The sequence below is a fragment of the Thamnophis sirtalis genome, unplaced genomic scaffold, assembly GCF_051295495.1.
Source record: "Thamnophis sirtalis isolate CommonGarterSnake01/CBP01778 unplaced genomic scaffold, rThaSir2_p1.2 scaffold_3, whole genome shotgun sequence".
Lineage (NCBI taxonomy): Eukaryota > Metazoa > Chordata > Lepidosauria > Squamata > Natricidae > Thamnophis > Thamnophis sirtalis.
The window spans coordinates 101,572,507-101,588,167 of NW_028261383.1; the positions used below are offsets into that span (position 1 = coordinate 101,572,507).

Genomic DNA, 15,661 nt, shown 5'->3' on the forward strand with positions numbered 1-15,661 from the left:
ACAGTGATGTAATATCACCAGAGAGGGAGTGGTGGTGGGGAGAGGTAAAATAGGTGCATTTTTCTCTTCAGGTGGGAAAAATCCTCCAGGGTATTTTCACTTTTTAATGGTCCTTTTAACCTTTGCAAGTTTTAAGTATCCATTTTGTCACTTAAACTAATGAGCCTTAAACAAAATGCCCCCCTCCCCAGTAACAGTTTTGGTTTGTACAATCTAGAAGCCATGGAGGGCATAAATGGAGTACCTAATGGATAGATTATTCCATTCAGAGGGGCACCAGTTATAACTTGGCCCTGAAGAGTTCAAAATAACAGACCAAGCAATTATTGAGTTAAAAGTTTTATTCATTCAACATCTCACATTACAAATATTTAAAAATTATATGCATACTGCTATAAATAGTCATTTGCAAACTATTTAATAACATTAATTTTCCACTAGCACTTCAACAAATGAACTCTCTTAAAAAAAGAAACTTGTGTTATAACTTAGAGTAGAACATACAAAAATATGAACTTAAATTGTGAAAATGACTTTAATAAAAAATGAATTACCCTTATTTAAAATGCTATAATAAATACTACAACCTCCCCATACACAGTAAAAACTATATGGAAATTCAGCCAAGTAGTACAAGTAACTGACATACTTAAATAACTTTTCCTTCTGATAATATGAGCATTACATTGGGGAAAACATATTAGGGATTAGTAAAAACTAGACACCCACTTGCTAAAAGTTTCACTTCCAAAAAATATAACAAAAGAATCTGATGAAAATTATAAAAACTAATTATACTTTAAATTTTAAAAATATAAAAAATAAAACAGTTGAATACAATATTGTCCCAATTCTTACAATGCTATCAATCACAGTAGCTTTAAAATAAGATAATAAAATAAAGCAAATGACCAAAACCTCTTTTATTCCTTTTTTTAAAAAATAATCTCAAATTTACATTAGTAGAAAGATTGATTTCTGATTCTTTTCTTTAGAAACACCAGCAAGAAAGAGGATTTACTAGAACAGTAGAAAATGACATTTTTAAATGTCTGCAATTAAAAACAAAGAATTACACTGCAAAGATCTTCCAGAAGTCTGAAATAAGTATTGCACATAACTTGAAGTTAACTTGCCACAATTCATCACATTCAAGTTTTAAATCACCTTTTAAAACAGAAGGCTTTAACTCTTCAAGAAACAAAAAGGGGTGAATTATCAAGTCTTTCCAACAGCATCCTTATAAAACACTAAAGTCATTCACTGCAAGTTTTAGATTTGCGTTCTGCAGAGGTCTGTGTATGGAGAAGTAGATACTATATACCAAAAAAGCACGGGGCAGTGGGGTTCTTTTACATATAAAATAAATCAGAAACACTTTATTTTACATTGCAAAAATAACCATGTAATTACTCTGTAACTACATTGTAAATACATGGCCAGTGCCATGCTTCTGAAAGAAAATGACATGCTTGTTTACACCCCTTTAAAATAAAGTGATACCCTAGGATTTTTAAACTAATTACATGTTAGTTATGCTTGGAGTGACATGGCAACTCCACTTTCCATGTAATCTGAAGGACATATTATATTAGCACTATTTCGAGTACAGAGTAATAGAGATAATCATTTATGCCCTGTAAATTGAAGTGTAACCAAATAATCTGTAAACACGCTTTTCACACAATCACCACAAGTGAATATTAGTAGAATAACATTTTTTTTAATATTAGTCATGCATACTAACATTACATGCCCACCATTGGGCAGGCTTGAGTTTATTTCCTTAAATATGATTTAAAAGCGCAGACACATCTCTGCAAACACCTAACATCAATTTGTTAAGATTAAAAATGGCTAAACATTCACCAAAAAACATCTGCATTTGTGTATTATTTTTAAAAATCTATTAAGAAGCAGTAGACAATTTGGGATGTTACTGTTAAACTTCTACTCTATGTTTATGCATTAAATTTCAAGAGTCTAAAGACAAATTCTCATTTGTCACTTTCATGCTTTTTTAAAAATTTCTTTTTTTTAAGTCTCAACTTTACATATAAGTATTTCTTAAATTATATGTACACCAAATACCTGGTGCTGGGCTAAAGATGTTTAAGCAACATGCTTTCTTTTCTCTGCAAATTCTAAAATAGCATTGCCAGTGCACAACATCCATAATTCAAAATGTATGCAGAGCACTGAAATGTATAAAAAGCAGAATATAAGAAAATAAAATTTATTAAAATTATTTATATTAAAAAATGAAGTATATGAAGATCTCTCAGTAATAAAAGTACAAAAAGCTACTCTTTGCAATATGAAAAATTGAGGTATTGCATAAAGAGATATCCCGTCAGTGAAAAGTGTGCCTAAAAATGCTCACTGTTGGAAAAACAAGATATACAAAAGTAGTGCATAACAAATATACATTATGTGCATGACAAAATAAGTTAGCTACAAAAACACTGTACCGAAATTCAGCAGGTCATGTACAAAGGGAAAAAATTATTATTCAAAGCTACTTCTCAAACAGTGTTATTTCTTGTAATGGTAACCCATCTCACCTGTTCACTGGATAGGATCGGCACAATAAGACACCCCAAGCCACCTACAAGCATTTTTTTAAAAAATTAAAAGGAATATTCCAACTATAATTATGTACTTCAGAGAAAAAGGTCCCTGACAGTCTACAAAAGAGCACTCTCCATTTGCATTTCCTGTTGTCAATATTTGCAGGGATTCATTAAAAGGAGCTCCCTTTCTCTACTTGACAAGTAGACAGCAAATGTCTCCATTTTGACCTTTGGAAAATAACAAGGGTATGTATCATGTACTGAAAACCAAACTGCCTCTGATAGGTAACTGGCAATGGAGGAAAGGGATGGGGAGGAAGTGAGCTTACAAAAGGGATGCCTTTTCTCTGTAGCTGTGCTTAAGCAAGTCTTTGGTTTAAGAGCCTATGTTGGTATCATGCCAGTTTCAGATTCCAACTGGCTTTTTCTACACACTGCTACAACCCCGTTACTGTGGTTAAGAGATGGATACATTCCCTCCTATCGATTTTCTCAAGATTTACAAAGCATCAAGTGTATTTCAATCTAATCAACACCACCCTGTGCCTTAGCTTTAACATATGCTGTGTTCCCCACTTACATGTTTATAACACTTCATGCATTACTCAGCAAGTTGGAGTCCTACGACGGTTTATGTTCTATGCTAAGTCCCAAACAAAATTTTTGTCAGGATTCCTTTACTCACATGCTCTCTGTTGAAAGACAAGCATATCCTTTGCAGACATGCAGGCCTATTCATTCAGCCAACAGTGCAAAACATCCCTGGAAACAAACTTTACTTTGCCCTCTGATAAATTGCTAGGTTACAGCTTTGTTAGGAAGTTAGAACTGGTTTCACATCCCAGAGTAAGCCCAAGAAGCAGACAAAATTTGATATGTACTGGAAGGGTGGATTAATAGAATGGGGATGGGTGGGAAGGGGAGGGGGGAATTAAAATGTACTCTTGAGGTATATCTTTAGGTTCTTGTATTTCATGTCAAAATGGAGAGCAAAGGCTGGCCTCTGATTTACATTAGTAAATTAGGATATAGAGTTCTATATAGCCATCAAAAATAAAATCTATACATTTGTTCTTCAGGAGAGGACATGCCAGTTCACTAGTTGTCATTACTTTAGCTTTGGTAGGATTTGTAGGGCTGTATTCTGATAATGAAGTTTCTTTCAAAACAACAACAACAACCACAATAATAAAGAATAAGTGCACTCCCCACCCACCCCCCAGTTATAAACTGACCCAGGATTTACATTCGGGAACTTTAAAAATGTGATTGCTTGGATGAAGAACACAGATCTAAGCTCTGCCTACTCAATTAGTAAAAATTTGAATGTGGTGGGAAGTTGGAGGCACGGTGAGACACAATACTGTGCTAAAGATTTAGCTTCAGAACCCTTACATCAAACAAAAAAGAAAAAGAAACGTAATGCTGCTTTAAACCTTGCTCATGCATTTTTGTTGCTTTAAACATGCTCTTTTCTGTTACTAATTTGACAGCTAACTGTTTCCATTGCTATAAAATCATGGCAAGAAAACAGGCTTCCCAGAGGCTTGGCTAGGGAAGGGGGCAAGGAGAAGGAAAGGGCGGGTCGGTTGGACAAAGTGTCAGATAAGATTCATAGTGTTCCTATCTCATGGTTACTTTAATAAAAGTAGTCTATTGATTTTGTTATTAGCAATAATTTAATTAAAAAACAAAACACTCTATTGTTTCATTTCTCTTAATATTGTTCTTTCTTCCTTCCTTCAAGAAAAGATAGCAGGAAAGCAGTGTCCTCTGGGGAACCAGGAAGGTAAGAGAACCTGGCTTCCATGCACTGTGTTATCCATAGGAAAAGGAGTTTCCCCATAAAGTTTAATGAAAAGATCCTACAAAATACCTATAGGATTATAGGCCATTCTTTTGTTACACTATTTTTAAGTTACAGACTACAACAGCAGGACATGCTATCTTGAGTAAGAGGGAATAGGAAGGGAGGGCAAAGGAATCAGGAGAACAGAAGAGTGCACTTATTTCGAGGGCCTGCATATGAACACACTGCAGTAATCACTTAGTTCCAGCGGAATGAAATATGTCTTGGGCGATCTCCTCCCTCTTTCACCAGGGGCTTGTGGAATTCCCTGCCAGCGCGTGAATGGATAGCAGCCCAGCAATATTCACAGTAATACTGCAGACAGGTCACATTAGCACAGAAAAATGGAGCAAACTTTCCACCACAACGGGCCCCCTGACATTCATCACACAGCTGATCATCCAAGACATATGGCTTAACTTCCACCTGTGATGAAAGAAGGAGAGAAAATGTACACATTTCTTAAGTTTGGCCTCGTTAGACAAAAGTGTAGTCCAGGTGTGGTGTGGTGTGGTGTGTGTGTGTGTGTTTTCTCTTCATGTATTTCTACCATCCAACTATAGATACTACAGATACCTCAGTGAACACTCTCCATCGCAGTAAAAAGAGCTTTGTTGGATCAGACTGGAAAAGGAACTAGCTCAGGATTTTTTCCCACCTAGGATTGGCTGAACAAGCAAAACAGAAAAGCAGTAATTTTCCTCTGTTGTATGGTCTCCATCAAAAGATGTAGTAAATACTGCACTAAGGTCCTGACAGTCTGGCTTCACCTTTCAGCTGGGTCCAACTCACTGGACAATCATATACCAGTGTGATTATTACTCAAGTGTGAAAAAAATAAGATTGTGGTCTAGAATATATATCATGTTCTGAGTTTGTATGGAGAACGCAAGTGGAAAAAAAACCCCCAGGTAATTACATTTCTTTTAGTAAGTTACATTTCATAGAGCTACTCTCTCTACCAATTTACCTAACCCTCTTTTAAAACCATCCCAGCTTGTGGCCATTACCACATCCTGTACAAGATGGCATCATATCTAACTACAGAAGACACTTCCCTATTATTTAAGATATCAAATTAACTTTGGGTTTCACAATCTATACTTTCTACTAAGGCAGGTGCTTAACTGATAAAACAGCTAAAGACCTTTCTCAAATTTGTTGAGTTTTACTCTGATCATGCCCATTATTTAAACACTGCACTAGGTGAATCTGATTAAATTAGTAATTGTACTAAATTGACATTATTTCAATTCTGATCATGTTGAATCACTCTGAAATACAATGAGAAATTCTCTGAAAATTAGAGATTTAGAATGTTTTGGTGAAATTAAGGGGTAAAGATTTACCCCTTTCCTTGATTTAAAATTCATTAATAGAAATTTTCTATATAAACAACTTCACAATTTGGAGGATCTACAAATGTCTTTCCTTGAAATTTTTTTTAAAGATAAAAGCTGAATAGTTATATAAGGACCTTACCACTGTTTTGTAACTTTGGCAATAACCAGATATGGGGATTCAATTTCCAGAATTCTCAAACCGTCATAGCTATTGCTGAGAATTCCAGGTATGAAAGTCCAACTACCTCAACATTGCCAAGGTAGGAAATACTGAATTATAGTGTGGTGGGGGGATTCCTTTCAATGTGCAACTCTGTTGAGTCACATTCCCTTTTCTATCTATCATCTATCTATCTATCTATCTATCTATCTATCTATCTATCTATCTATCTATCTATCTATCTATCTATCATCTATCTATCTATCTATCTATCTATCTATCTATCTATCATCTATCTATCTATCTATCTATCTATCTATCTATCTATCTATCTACCTACCTACCTACCTTCCTTCCTTCTACAGAACGAAACATGCAGGTAGGAAAAGGTAGGAAAATTGAACCAATTTCATTTGCTATTTAAAATAAATTTCAAAAGATATTTTGTATCAAATAGTTAAAATTTAACTGCCAATGCAAAAATAAACCAGTTAATTAATCTGACTCCATTTACACACCATGTGAATAAATGTTTTGGGTATAAATGTGATTTAACAAGTATGTATGTATGTATGTATGTATGTATGTATATATGTACATATGTATGTATACATGTCTATAGATGTAAAATATCTGTAACTGTAGTATGGATGTCCACAGATAAATTCTGAATTTTAACAAAATGTATTTAAGGAAGTCCTTGATCATATTATGTCAAAATTTAAAAAGCAGGAACAGGAGGGCTGCTCTTTATAAATTTCTCTACATGTATATGTGCCAAACAAAGCTGCCACAGCTTTAACAATAGCAAGATTTACCTACTGGTATAAATCAATTCACCTTACTAAAAACTATGGCAGAAATGTTTTAATCTCTTGCTTAGATGTTTAGATTCTGTTAGCATCAGTGATATATTACGTATGCAGAAGTAGAACATTAAGTGCCTTCCAGACGGGAGAACAAGCCACACAAATCAATATTCATTTTATTTTATTTTCCTATCTGAGAATGGCATCATTTTAAATTGCTGAGTTAGAACAATTTAGTTGCCAGGTTGACAGAAAAGAGAAAAACACTGTAGCAAAAATTGAAACAGTTCATAGCTTCTTACATCAGCTTTTCCTAACCTGACTGTAACTCTAGGAAAGCCTTTAGCTTGGAATTCTGGGAGTTAAAAATCTCAGCACATCTGAAGGGCACAAGGTTGGGGAATGCTGTCTTATACAGTGTCAAAACAAACATGTTTCTTTCCAGTGTATCTGTCAATGTGATAAAATGAGAAGTGAACTTCTGTTGCAAAGATATTCTTAGTGCTGCTGACTTGGGCTGTGAAAATATGCTGAACATTAACAGAGATGGATGTTTAAGTAATGGACTATTGTTACTGTACAGATTATACTGAATTAAAATAGAATGTGTGCAAGGAAACTTAGAAATCCAGCAGAAACATACTGGAGCTGCATGCCTTTAGCTTTGATAAAGCAGCTGCCCGTTCTACTACAAAGCATTCAGGCAGGGTGAAAGAAAGGCTAATAGTAAGCAAGTCATGCAGATGTAAAAGGATAACACTAAAAGCACAGGCTTATTTTCTGTGCCGCTGAAAATGGCTCTAAAGGGAACAACTGGTTTTAGAGTCAAAAGGCAGTAAAAAAAATCAATTATTTGATATTTTGGATGACTGCAAGGGGAGGGGGGGGAAGCACTGCATTTAACAATTGTTTTTGTTGTTCCTGTCATGAACTGGCACTTATATGGACATAAGCCAACAAAAGAATGCTGGGTAATAAATAGAATATGCTCTAGTACTTACCCGTTTATCTATCTCTCCATGTTGCAGCTGAACAAAGCGGGCACTGATAGCAGCTATATAACTCTGTTGATTGGAAAATGCAACACGCCCAGCTCCTTTTGGGTACTTCAGTTCAGGGTCAGTATCAATTCCAGCATAGCAAACTCCTCCATACAGCCGATCCATTATCATTGCAAGCTCCACTAAAATATAGTAACAACAAATATGCATATAAATTCCCTTTTTTTTCTAGCTCTGGGCAATGGAGTTTCTACTTTTCTATCTAAATTTCTGTTCTATCTGAAAATAATGAGAATGTCAGCAAAAGTTAATAAGCATATTTCCATATCAGAAATTCCCAACAGCAAGGTCACTTGGACAAAGTCAACAAGCCATTTTTCTATACCTGCTCGTAAGGGTCGTGGAACTCCGCCTACAAAAATGGTTTTCCGTGGATCCAGAGGTTGTGAGCCATCCATCACAAAATCACTGTCACTAAGGTTCCAAGGTCGGATCTGAACCTGCAAGTAGAAAACAAGACTTTATATACAGTTCTAAGAGTCAGAATGGATTTTTTTTCATAGCACATTATTATTTTGTTTCTGAGCATGTATATCAATTCAAAGCAATGAACATATCTAATACAGTACTCCTGCCTCTATTTTCCCTGCAAAATAAATCCTGTGAAGTCACCCAGCTGATTTTTATGTGTAAGTGAGGCCTAGAATTCACAGTAATAGAGTCACATCCCAGTAATATAGAGAACAGAGTGATTCCACATTCCATTATTTATCCATTTGCTTCAGCCAACCCATTAATGGAAGTGTCATCTGTGCATGCACATGCTTGGTGAAATGATAGGAAATCCTCAAAGAGGCTTTGCCAGCTTCCAAGAGAAGATAGCACCTCAACATTACAATCAAGACATTCAGAGGGGACTTCAGTTGCTTGACAAAGCTTCCCATTGAATGAATGAATCCTAGTACCATGAAGGTACTGAAAGGAATTGCTGAGAAGAGGAATTGATTTAAGGGACTGCTCACAAGTCCTGGTCATGTTTCTATTGCATCATTTTCCCTTCAGATTCAAAGAGCTGCAGAGCCCTAGTATTTAGTCTGCAAGCTGAAGATGCACGACACCTGCTTGACCATCAAAATGACCATGTAAGTGTTATAAAAAGCCTCTATAGCAACTATAATAGAATCTATATCTTTCGTTTATCATGACTGCATTACAGTCAAAAATCAACTCTCCCTCCTAACCAATTAACTTCTATAGATAGAATTAACACTCCCTCCCAAAAAGGATTCTCCCAAAATTCTTCCCTTTATGCTTCTTCCTTTCATTTGTCCAGGTTTTGGCTTGAAGTGAGGACCAAATATGCATGGAAGAACTTGAAAAATAATCCACACTGAGGGAGAGGGCAGTTTCTCATCTTGAGACCCAATAGTAAATTATAGCGCAGGGAGAAATTAGGACCCTGAACTTGCAGTTTGATAAGCAACAATTAGCCATTAGATGTGTAGTGCCTGAGACTCAATAGTCCAAGGAGAAAGGAAAAACACATCCTGTGCCTCCTGAGTGAAAAACCATGCACATACGTGCTTCTCTAGTATATGAATAACACTTATACGCATAATTTGTAATTCATTTTGTAATATGTATGTATGTATGTATGTGTGTGTGTATGTGTATATGTATATAGTTAGTATGTATGTATGTATGTATGTATGTATGTATGTATGTATGTATGTATGTATGTATGTATCAAAGCCACGTACTGGTTTATCTTTAATCGTGGGGCTGGAAACACACAGGTAGAGTTTTCCATCCTCTTCAATGCATGCATCAATCAAAGCCTGTACAGAACTTTCATCTTGGAACAACAAAAAGGCATATCCTAGACAGAGAAGAAACAAACATGGTTTATTCTCTATGTACTGTATATGAGGTATTGAAATTTTCTATTTTGTATGTACTTAGATGTGATAACTATGAAAAAAAGAAAATCATGGAGGCATACATTAAAGGGGGGGCATTTTTCAAAATAGCAGGAATAGCTATTGTCTAACCAAAATGTTATTATTAAAGAGATAAAAAATAAATTACAAAACTTCATCCATTTCTTCTTTAGAATGAAATTTAATCTGAATGTCACTGCTTTACAGAGAAAAACTAGAAGGGGATTAAAGAAACTAAAAAATTACAGGGGGGAATGGAAAGGAAAGCATGTTGAACAGTAGATAAAAAGTTAAAAGTTAAAAAAAGTTAAAAAAATAAACAAAAAGTGCCAACTGGAAGATCAGAAGTAAAATGGAGTCAAAACAGCAATGACAAAACACTTCAAATAAGAGAAAGGTGTACTAATGAACACTTCATATTATTTTATGTTTAGCAGTATTGAAATATGCTTTTGTGATTGTGGTATGTAATAGAAAATGTATTGAAGAGACATGCATGTTAAAATCTCAAATGATAAAATTCACTCCATGAATCATAGAATTGCAAAGTTCATACTATCACAACCAATTCTATGCTCCATGCAGGAATCCAGAATTAAAGCATCTGTGGCAGATGGCTATCCAGCCCCTATTTGAACAGATCCAATGATAAACCCACTGCTCTTCCTATTAAGAAAATGTCCTAGCACTAAGAAAATCTTTTCATGTCGAGGGATAATACCATCTTTCAACTAACATAGCTTTTATAGAAACTGTTACTTGTTCTGAATAATTTTAGAGAAGAACAGAATGCATGAAAATGTTACCTTTAGGAGGAAAATATGATTTGCTTTCAGCTTTATGAGGCCAATCTACAATCAATGGGCCAAAACGACGAAAGCTGGCTGTGATCTCATCTGCAAGTTGGTGAACCAAAGAGAGAGAAAAATCTTCACTTTTTTTTTAAGGGGAAATGTCTCAAATAAAACAATTTAAGCAATTTGATGATAATACTCGGGTAATACTAGGCAACCCAAATATGTAGAGACAGCAGGTATTTTCAAAAGGAAAACAAATATGTGAGTCCAAGTACCGTATATATTTAATAAAAAAGAAACAGTTTAAATATCAAAGCTGTGGCTTTAAGGTTACAAATAAAGATTTGCAGCCACCCACTTAAAGTAATTAAATGACTGAATTTGAGCAGTTTTTACTGCTTAGCTCCAGGCATTCTCCCACAGCTAACATGCAGAGCTTGCATCAAAAGCAAGTTGCTCAGCAGGGACCTGCAAAAGGTGGGGAGAAAGGAAAAAGAATGTAGCAGAGCCTAGCCACGCCTACTGCTTATGTCATAGGTTTAAACTGTATCTGTGCACATCATCTGAGCTTGACCTCAGACTATCTTCAGCAGCACTTGCAGAATGCAGTTATATAACCACTGCAGGGACGAGAATGCAGAGCTTCTTAGCAGAAAGCAAATGCTTCAAAGCCTTTCTTCAATTTCTAAATTCAGCTCAGGTGATCTGCACACTGGTTAATATTACCCACATGCACAATTCTTTTTATAAAGTGCACCATGGAATTCTTTCACTCAGTTTAATTTTAAAATAAGCTGGGGATCTAAAGCTATTTTGGGAACAGACTGAAATGCTATTTATACACAACACAGAACCTGAAAAATTATTTGATCTGCCCTCCCCATGTGCATTTTTTCTTTTACTTAAATTCTTCCCAAGACATTGATGTGTATGTTTCATATGCTTATGTCAGAGTTTATTTCTTCATAATCTGATGTTTTTATCATGATGAAAGTAACAGAAATATTTATCTTGGGGAAAAGTAAATGTCATAGATATTTTTTTAATGTATACATCTTAAATTTATACAGTTATTACCTAAAATTACAGGATTAAAAAATAGAGCTAGAAATCCCTAAAGTATTTATTTACATTTCTTTTTTTCTTTTGAAAAAAGCAGCAGTCTGTTATTCTAATTAGCCTAAAAAAATAAAATAAAATAAGGAGATTCCCTTTGTCTAGTAGATTTTTAAATCAAGGCAAATATTTCCATCAGTTACAGTTAATGTTCATATGCCCAGCATGTTTCTTATACTTAAATGGGATTTTTTTTTCAGCAGTAATTCATCCCTCTGGTGAAATATATGATGATAGCAAAGAAATAATGCATTATATATTGTTCCCTTAAACAGATGAAGCACTGCACTGTATTTTAAATCAGATACTGACTAAAATGGGTGCCTATTATAATCATCTTCAAAATAAAAGACCTTCATAAAGAGTTTTATGATGTCATAATATCTAACTAAATGAAGCAAATGTATAAAACATCTCATAAACTGTGCAACCCACGCCTCCTTATCATTGCAATTCATAACCTAAAAGCTTGGATATTTGACAGCTCATAGTTTTACACAATTTACATTGTCTGAAAAACTGCCCGAAGTGAACGCATGAGAATGCTACAATCTGGCATGATTATCCTCTTTTCCATAGGGCTGCACTTGGTCATGGGTATGTATTTTGGCAATACTAATATCCAAATATACCTTCATCGATATCAGGTGGCAGGCCACCCACAAACACCTTGCGAGAGTACCGTTCAACTCGCTCGCCATTCTGGTGAGAGAAGCAGTGTGGTGATCCTAAGCCACTATGGAGAGTCTGATCCCCACGTCCATCATCCAGAAACCCATCTTCCATCGGGAACAGGGAGGACTGACCTATAGTTGAAAAGACAAAATGTGTTTGTGTATGTGCATGCATAATATACATATATGTATGTCTCAAAACACACCAGCAGAATAATAGCTGCCTATTTTCTTATTCTTTCTCCTGTCACAAAGACCCATTGTTAATTATATAGATACACAATATTATCTGAATGACATTGTACAGAAAAGCTGCATCTTGGTAGCATTAAATGGTGCACTATGCCAAGCATGTCATAGACAAATGTCACTAGTTCTATTCCAAATACAGAGACTATTTCCCCCCCAAGTATATGCTTCAGAAATATTCTACACCAAGTTATTATTGATCATGCCCAATGACCTTGGGACATTGCAAGTACAAGATTTTAGTCACATTCATACAATCATATAGTTCAAGAAAAATATTCCACATCTATCTTATATTTAGATCCCACACCTCTTTGTCTTTATTGACAAAAACAATAATAAAAAGCCAAAGGAAAATGGAGGAGAAAGATGGGATTCTCCTATCATTTTACCTATATTCTCACTGAGGTGGCATACTAATAGTGTCACCGTACTTATATTTGTGGGAAGAATAAGTATGGCAAGTCTAATAAAACTAGACAGTTCAGAAGAACAATTAAAAGGTTATTAGTGCTGAGGAGAACCAGGTTCCATCCCTCTTGACCATGAAACTTGGTCAATGTCCTCATATTGGTCACTATTTATTTATTTCATGTATACTCTAAATTCTGTAGAAAATAGCTAGGAAAGAAATGTAATATATGTTTCAATGGTAAAAAATGCAGTATTATAAGTCCCTGGTCCACAAGTATCTGCAGGTAAATTATTTACCTAAGTCTATTAAATGTGACCAGAATACTGTGTGGATTTTTTTTTTTAAAGGAGAACTGGAGAAAGGCTTCACCACTGAAACTCTGGCAGGAAAAAAAAAAGCTGGTTTAAGATTCAGAATTCAAAAGTGGGGCACTAACTTCTCATTTTATAACCTGCCAAAACTATAAATAGGACTTGAAGGCTGAAGACGGTTCTTAAGAAAGATGGTTCTAGTTAGAATCGCATGTTACCATCACTCAAAATCATCTCAGGAGAGCTGGACCTTAATGACATTTTTTCTTGGCAGATTATATTAGACTAGTTAGTGCCTCATCCAGGAACATTACACCATTATTTTTGCTATTCATTTTTACTATTGTAGTTACTGTCTTAGTGTTAAGTATTGTTCCCACAACATACCTTAGAATAAAAGTGATTCCATTACAACTGGTCTTGTGTTTCTCTCTAGTTTTTTAGTTCATATAGGATTAACTTTTATATGAAATGAATACAGACATATATTACCACCCATCCCTTTATCTTTTACCTCCCCACAGGATGCCATGTTGTTTAGTATACAGTACATCATATCTGTTGAAATTATAGCAATATAAAAGCTGTAGAAGTCATTCCTTTTATATGTATTATAAAATGCTAAACATACACCACTGGTCAATAGTGAAATCCAGATGCACCAAATGGAATTGTGACGTCTCCATCTTCCAAATGCCAGTGTGCATGCACACCAAGAGCATTGAACAAGTGCAGTGCAGGGAAAGTGGCAGTTCCAGGGAACCAGTCCTGGAGCCACTGTCCTTAGTTGAAGGGCAAACAAGTAAAAATCTCCATCTCCCCTCCCCATCTCTTTATGTCTTTGATAAAGTAGCTCTGACATTGGCTTCAGGAAAAGGTTGAGGCATAGAAACCATAAACATGCACACGGTGACAACATTTTGATCACTAATGAAGTCATAACAGTTTACCAGTTTGCCATAACCTACCAAAACTGAAAAAAACAAACAAATAAGCTCCATTTAGAAAAAAAACACTGTGCCAATCAATTTTCATGATCTACATTCTTCTGAAAAACTGAATCCTCTCAAATTAATGATTTGAATTCAATAGTGCGCAGAGCCTCTTTTTAGCATTAATTCTCCAACCGTTGACCCTTTTTGGGGAGAGATTTCTTACAGTGATTTCCACATCAATACCTCAGTCCAGGCAGCACTGAGGAGTGCTGCCTCAGTGCATCTGGCTAAGATTGTTAGGTCAGCATGCCCGGTTCAAAGATGCGGTTGTAGCACCATGGTTCTCATCCCACAAATTTTTTAAAAGCACCTATGTGACTTAATTGCCAGGCTTCCTTTTCACAAGTGATATTAAATCTCCCCAAACTATACACTCTGGTCCTGCTAGTGCCTGCAAGGGAGTTTCATTGCTATTGAAGAACCCTCAAAAACAAAGTCATTGCTCAGATACAGAGAATTTCAGCTTGATCACAGAAGTGAGATAAGAGAAAGGCAGTGTGAAACTACCTCTATTGCAGTGCTCAACATCTTGAGGGACATGCAAATCGTTACCTACCGGTAAGTATTAAAAATGTTTGGAAGAATGCCAGTGCTAACAGCCACAATAAATTATGATGACAATTAATGTTGCCTGGGGAGAGACCTGGAAATTCAAGTCATTTAGGTGCTTCCAGAAGTAAGAAACCCTCTTTTCCTACCAGCACCCAGCTAAAGCTAGAATTTATGTGTATTTTAATTTTGGAAGTTCTTGCTAAAAATCCTATTTGATAACTGCTAACTCTGTATTTAATATATTATGTTAATTCTGCCTTGACCATCATGTTCTGGGATATGCTACTTTCAGTAAGTAAAGTTACCACAGCATGCACATTGAAGACGCCTGCCCCATCCACACAGCCCCTTTAAAAACTTCTGATCTTTCAGAAACAGCTAGTGCATTAGTGATGCTGTAAGACATTTTAAACATCAGAAAATTAAAGAGGAATGTTGTTACCTCGCCTTCTCCCATATGTCCTTGCTGCATGTCAAATGAGAAGAAAAACAGCCTTTCAAACATTGTTAAATAAAAATTAAATAGAGATAGAGAAAAAGGATATGCTATTTCACCTCCATATAACCTCAGTGGTTCTCAAGCATTAGTGCAGTGCAGACCACATAAAATATATTTTTTAATCTCAAACACATCAGAACAGCTAACAAAGAGATCTAATTTTAAAAATGCTACCTTTAGCTGCTTTACTCTTACTAGAGCATCCAGTGGATTGCAACTTGATTAGCATATCTGGTATTTCTAAGAGGCTGCAACCTTGGATTTTGATCAGTCTATCAGTTCCTTAACAATCATATTTTGTTTTCAGTGAGCCAATATCTCCAATTAAGATTTACAAGGGAAGCAAGTGACCATGTGATTACCATGAATCCAGAGTTA

The 15,661-nt window shown here is 35.4% G+C and overlaps 1 protein-coding gene across 3 annotated transcripts in view; it reads right to left on the reverse strand.

The window, feature by feature from the left end:
- Positions 1-323: 323 nt before the first annotated feature.
- CPEB4 (cytoplasmic polyadenylation element binding protein 4) overlaps positions 324-15,661 on the reverse strand; it is a 60,586-nt gene continuing 45,248 nt past the window's right edge. For 2 of the 3 annotated variants that reach the window (XM_014053782.2, XM_014053783.2), the window contains exons 4-10: positions 15,227-15,250; positions 12,221-12,394; positions 10,482-10,571; positions 9,496-9,614; positions 8,121-8,235; positions 7,736-7,917; positions 324-4,848 (exon numbers count right to left, since the gene is read on the reverse strand). In XM_014053782.2, the coding sequence (XP_013909257.1) occupies positions 4,621-4,848; positions 7,736-7,917; positions 8,121-8,235; positions 9,496-9,614; positions 10,482-10,571; positions 12,221-12,394; positions 15,227-15,250 (932 nt within the window). In that variant the 3' untranslated portion in view covers positions 324-4,620. The remainder of the gene's footprint in view (positions 4,849-7,735; positions 7,918-8,120; positions 8,236-9,495; positions 9,615-10,481; positions 10,572-12,220; positions 12,395-15,226; positions 15,251-15,661) is intronic. The other variant, XM_014053785.2, reaches the window with a different exon arrangement.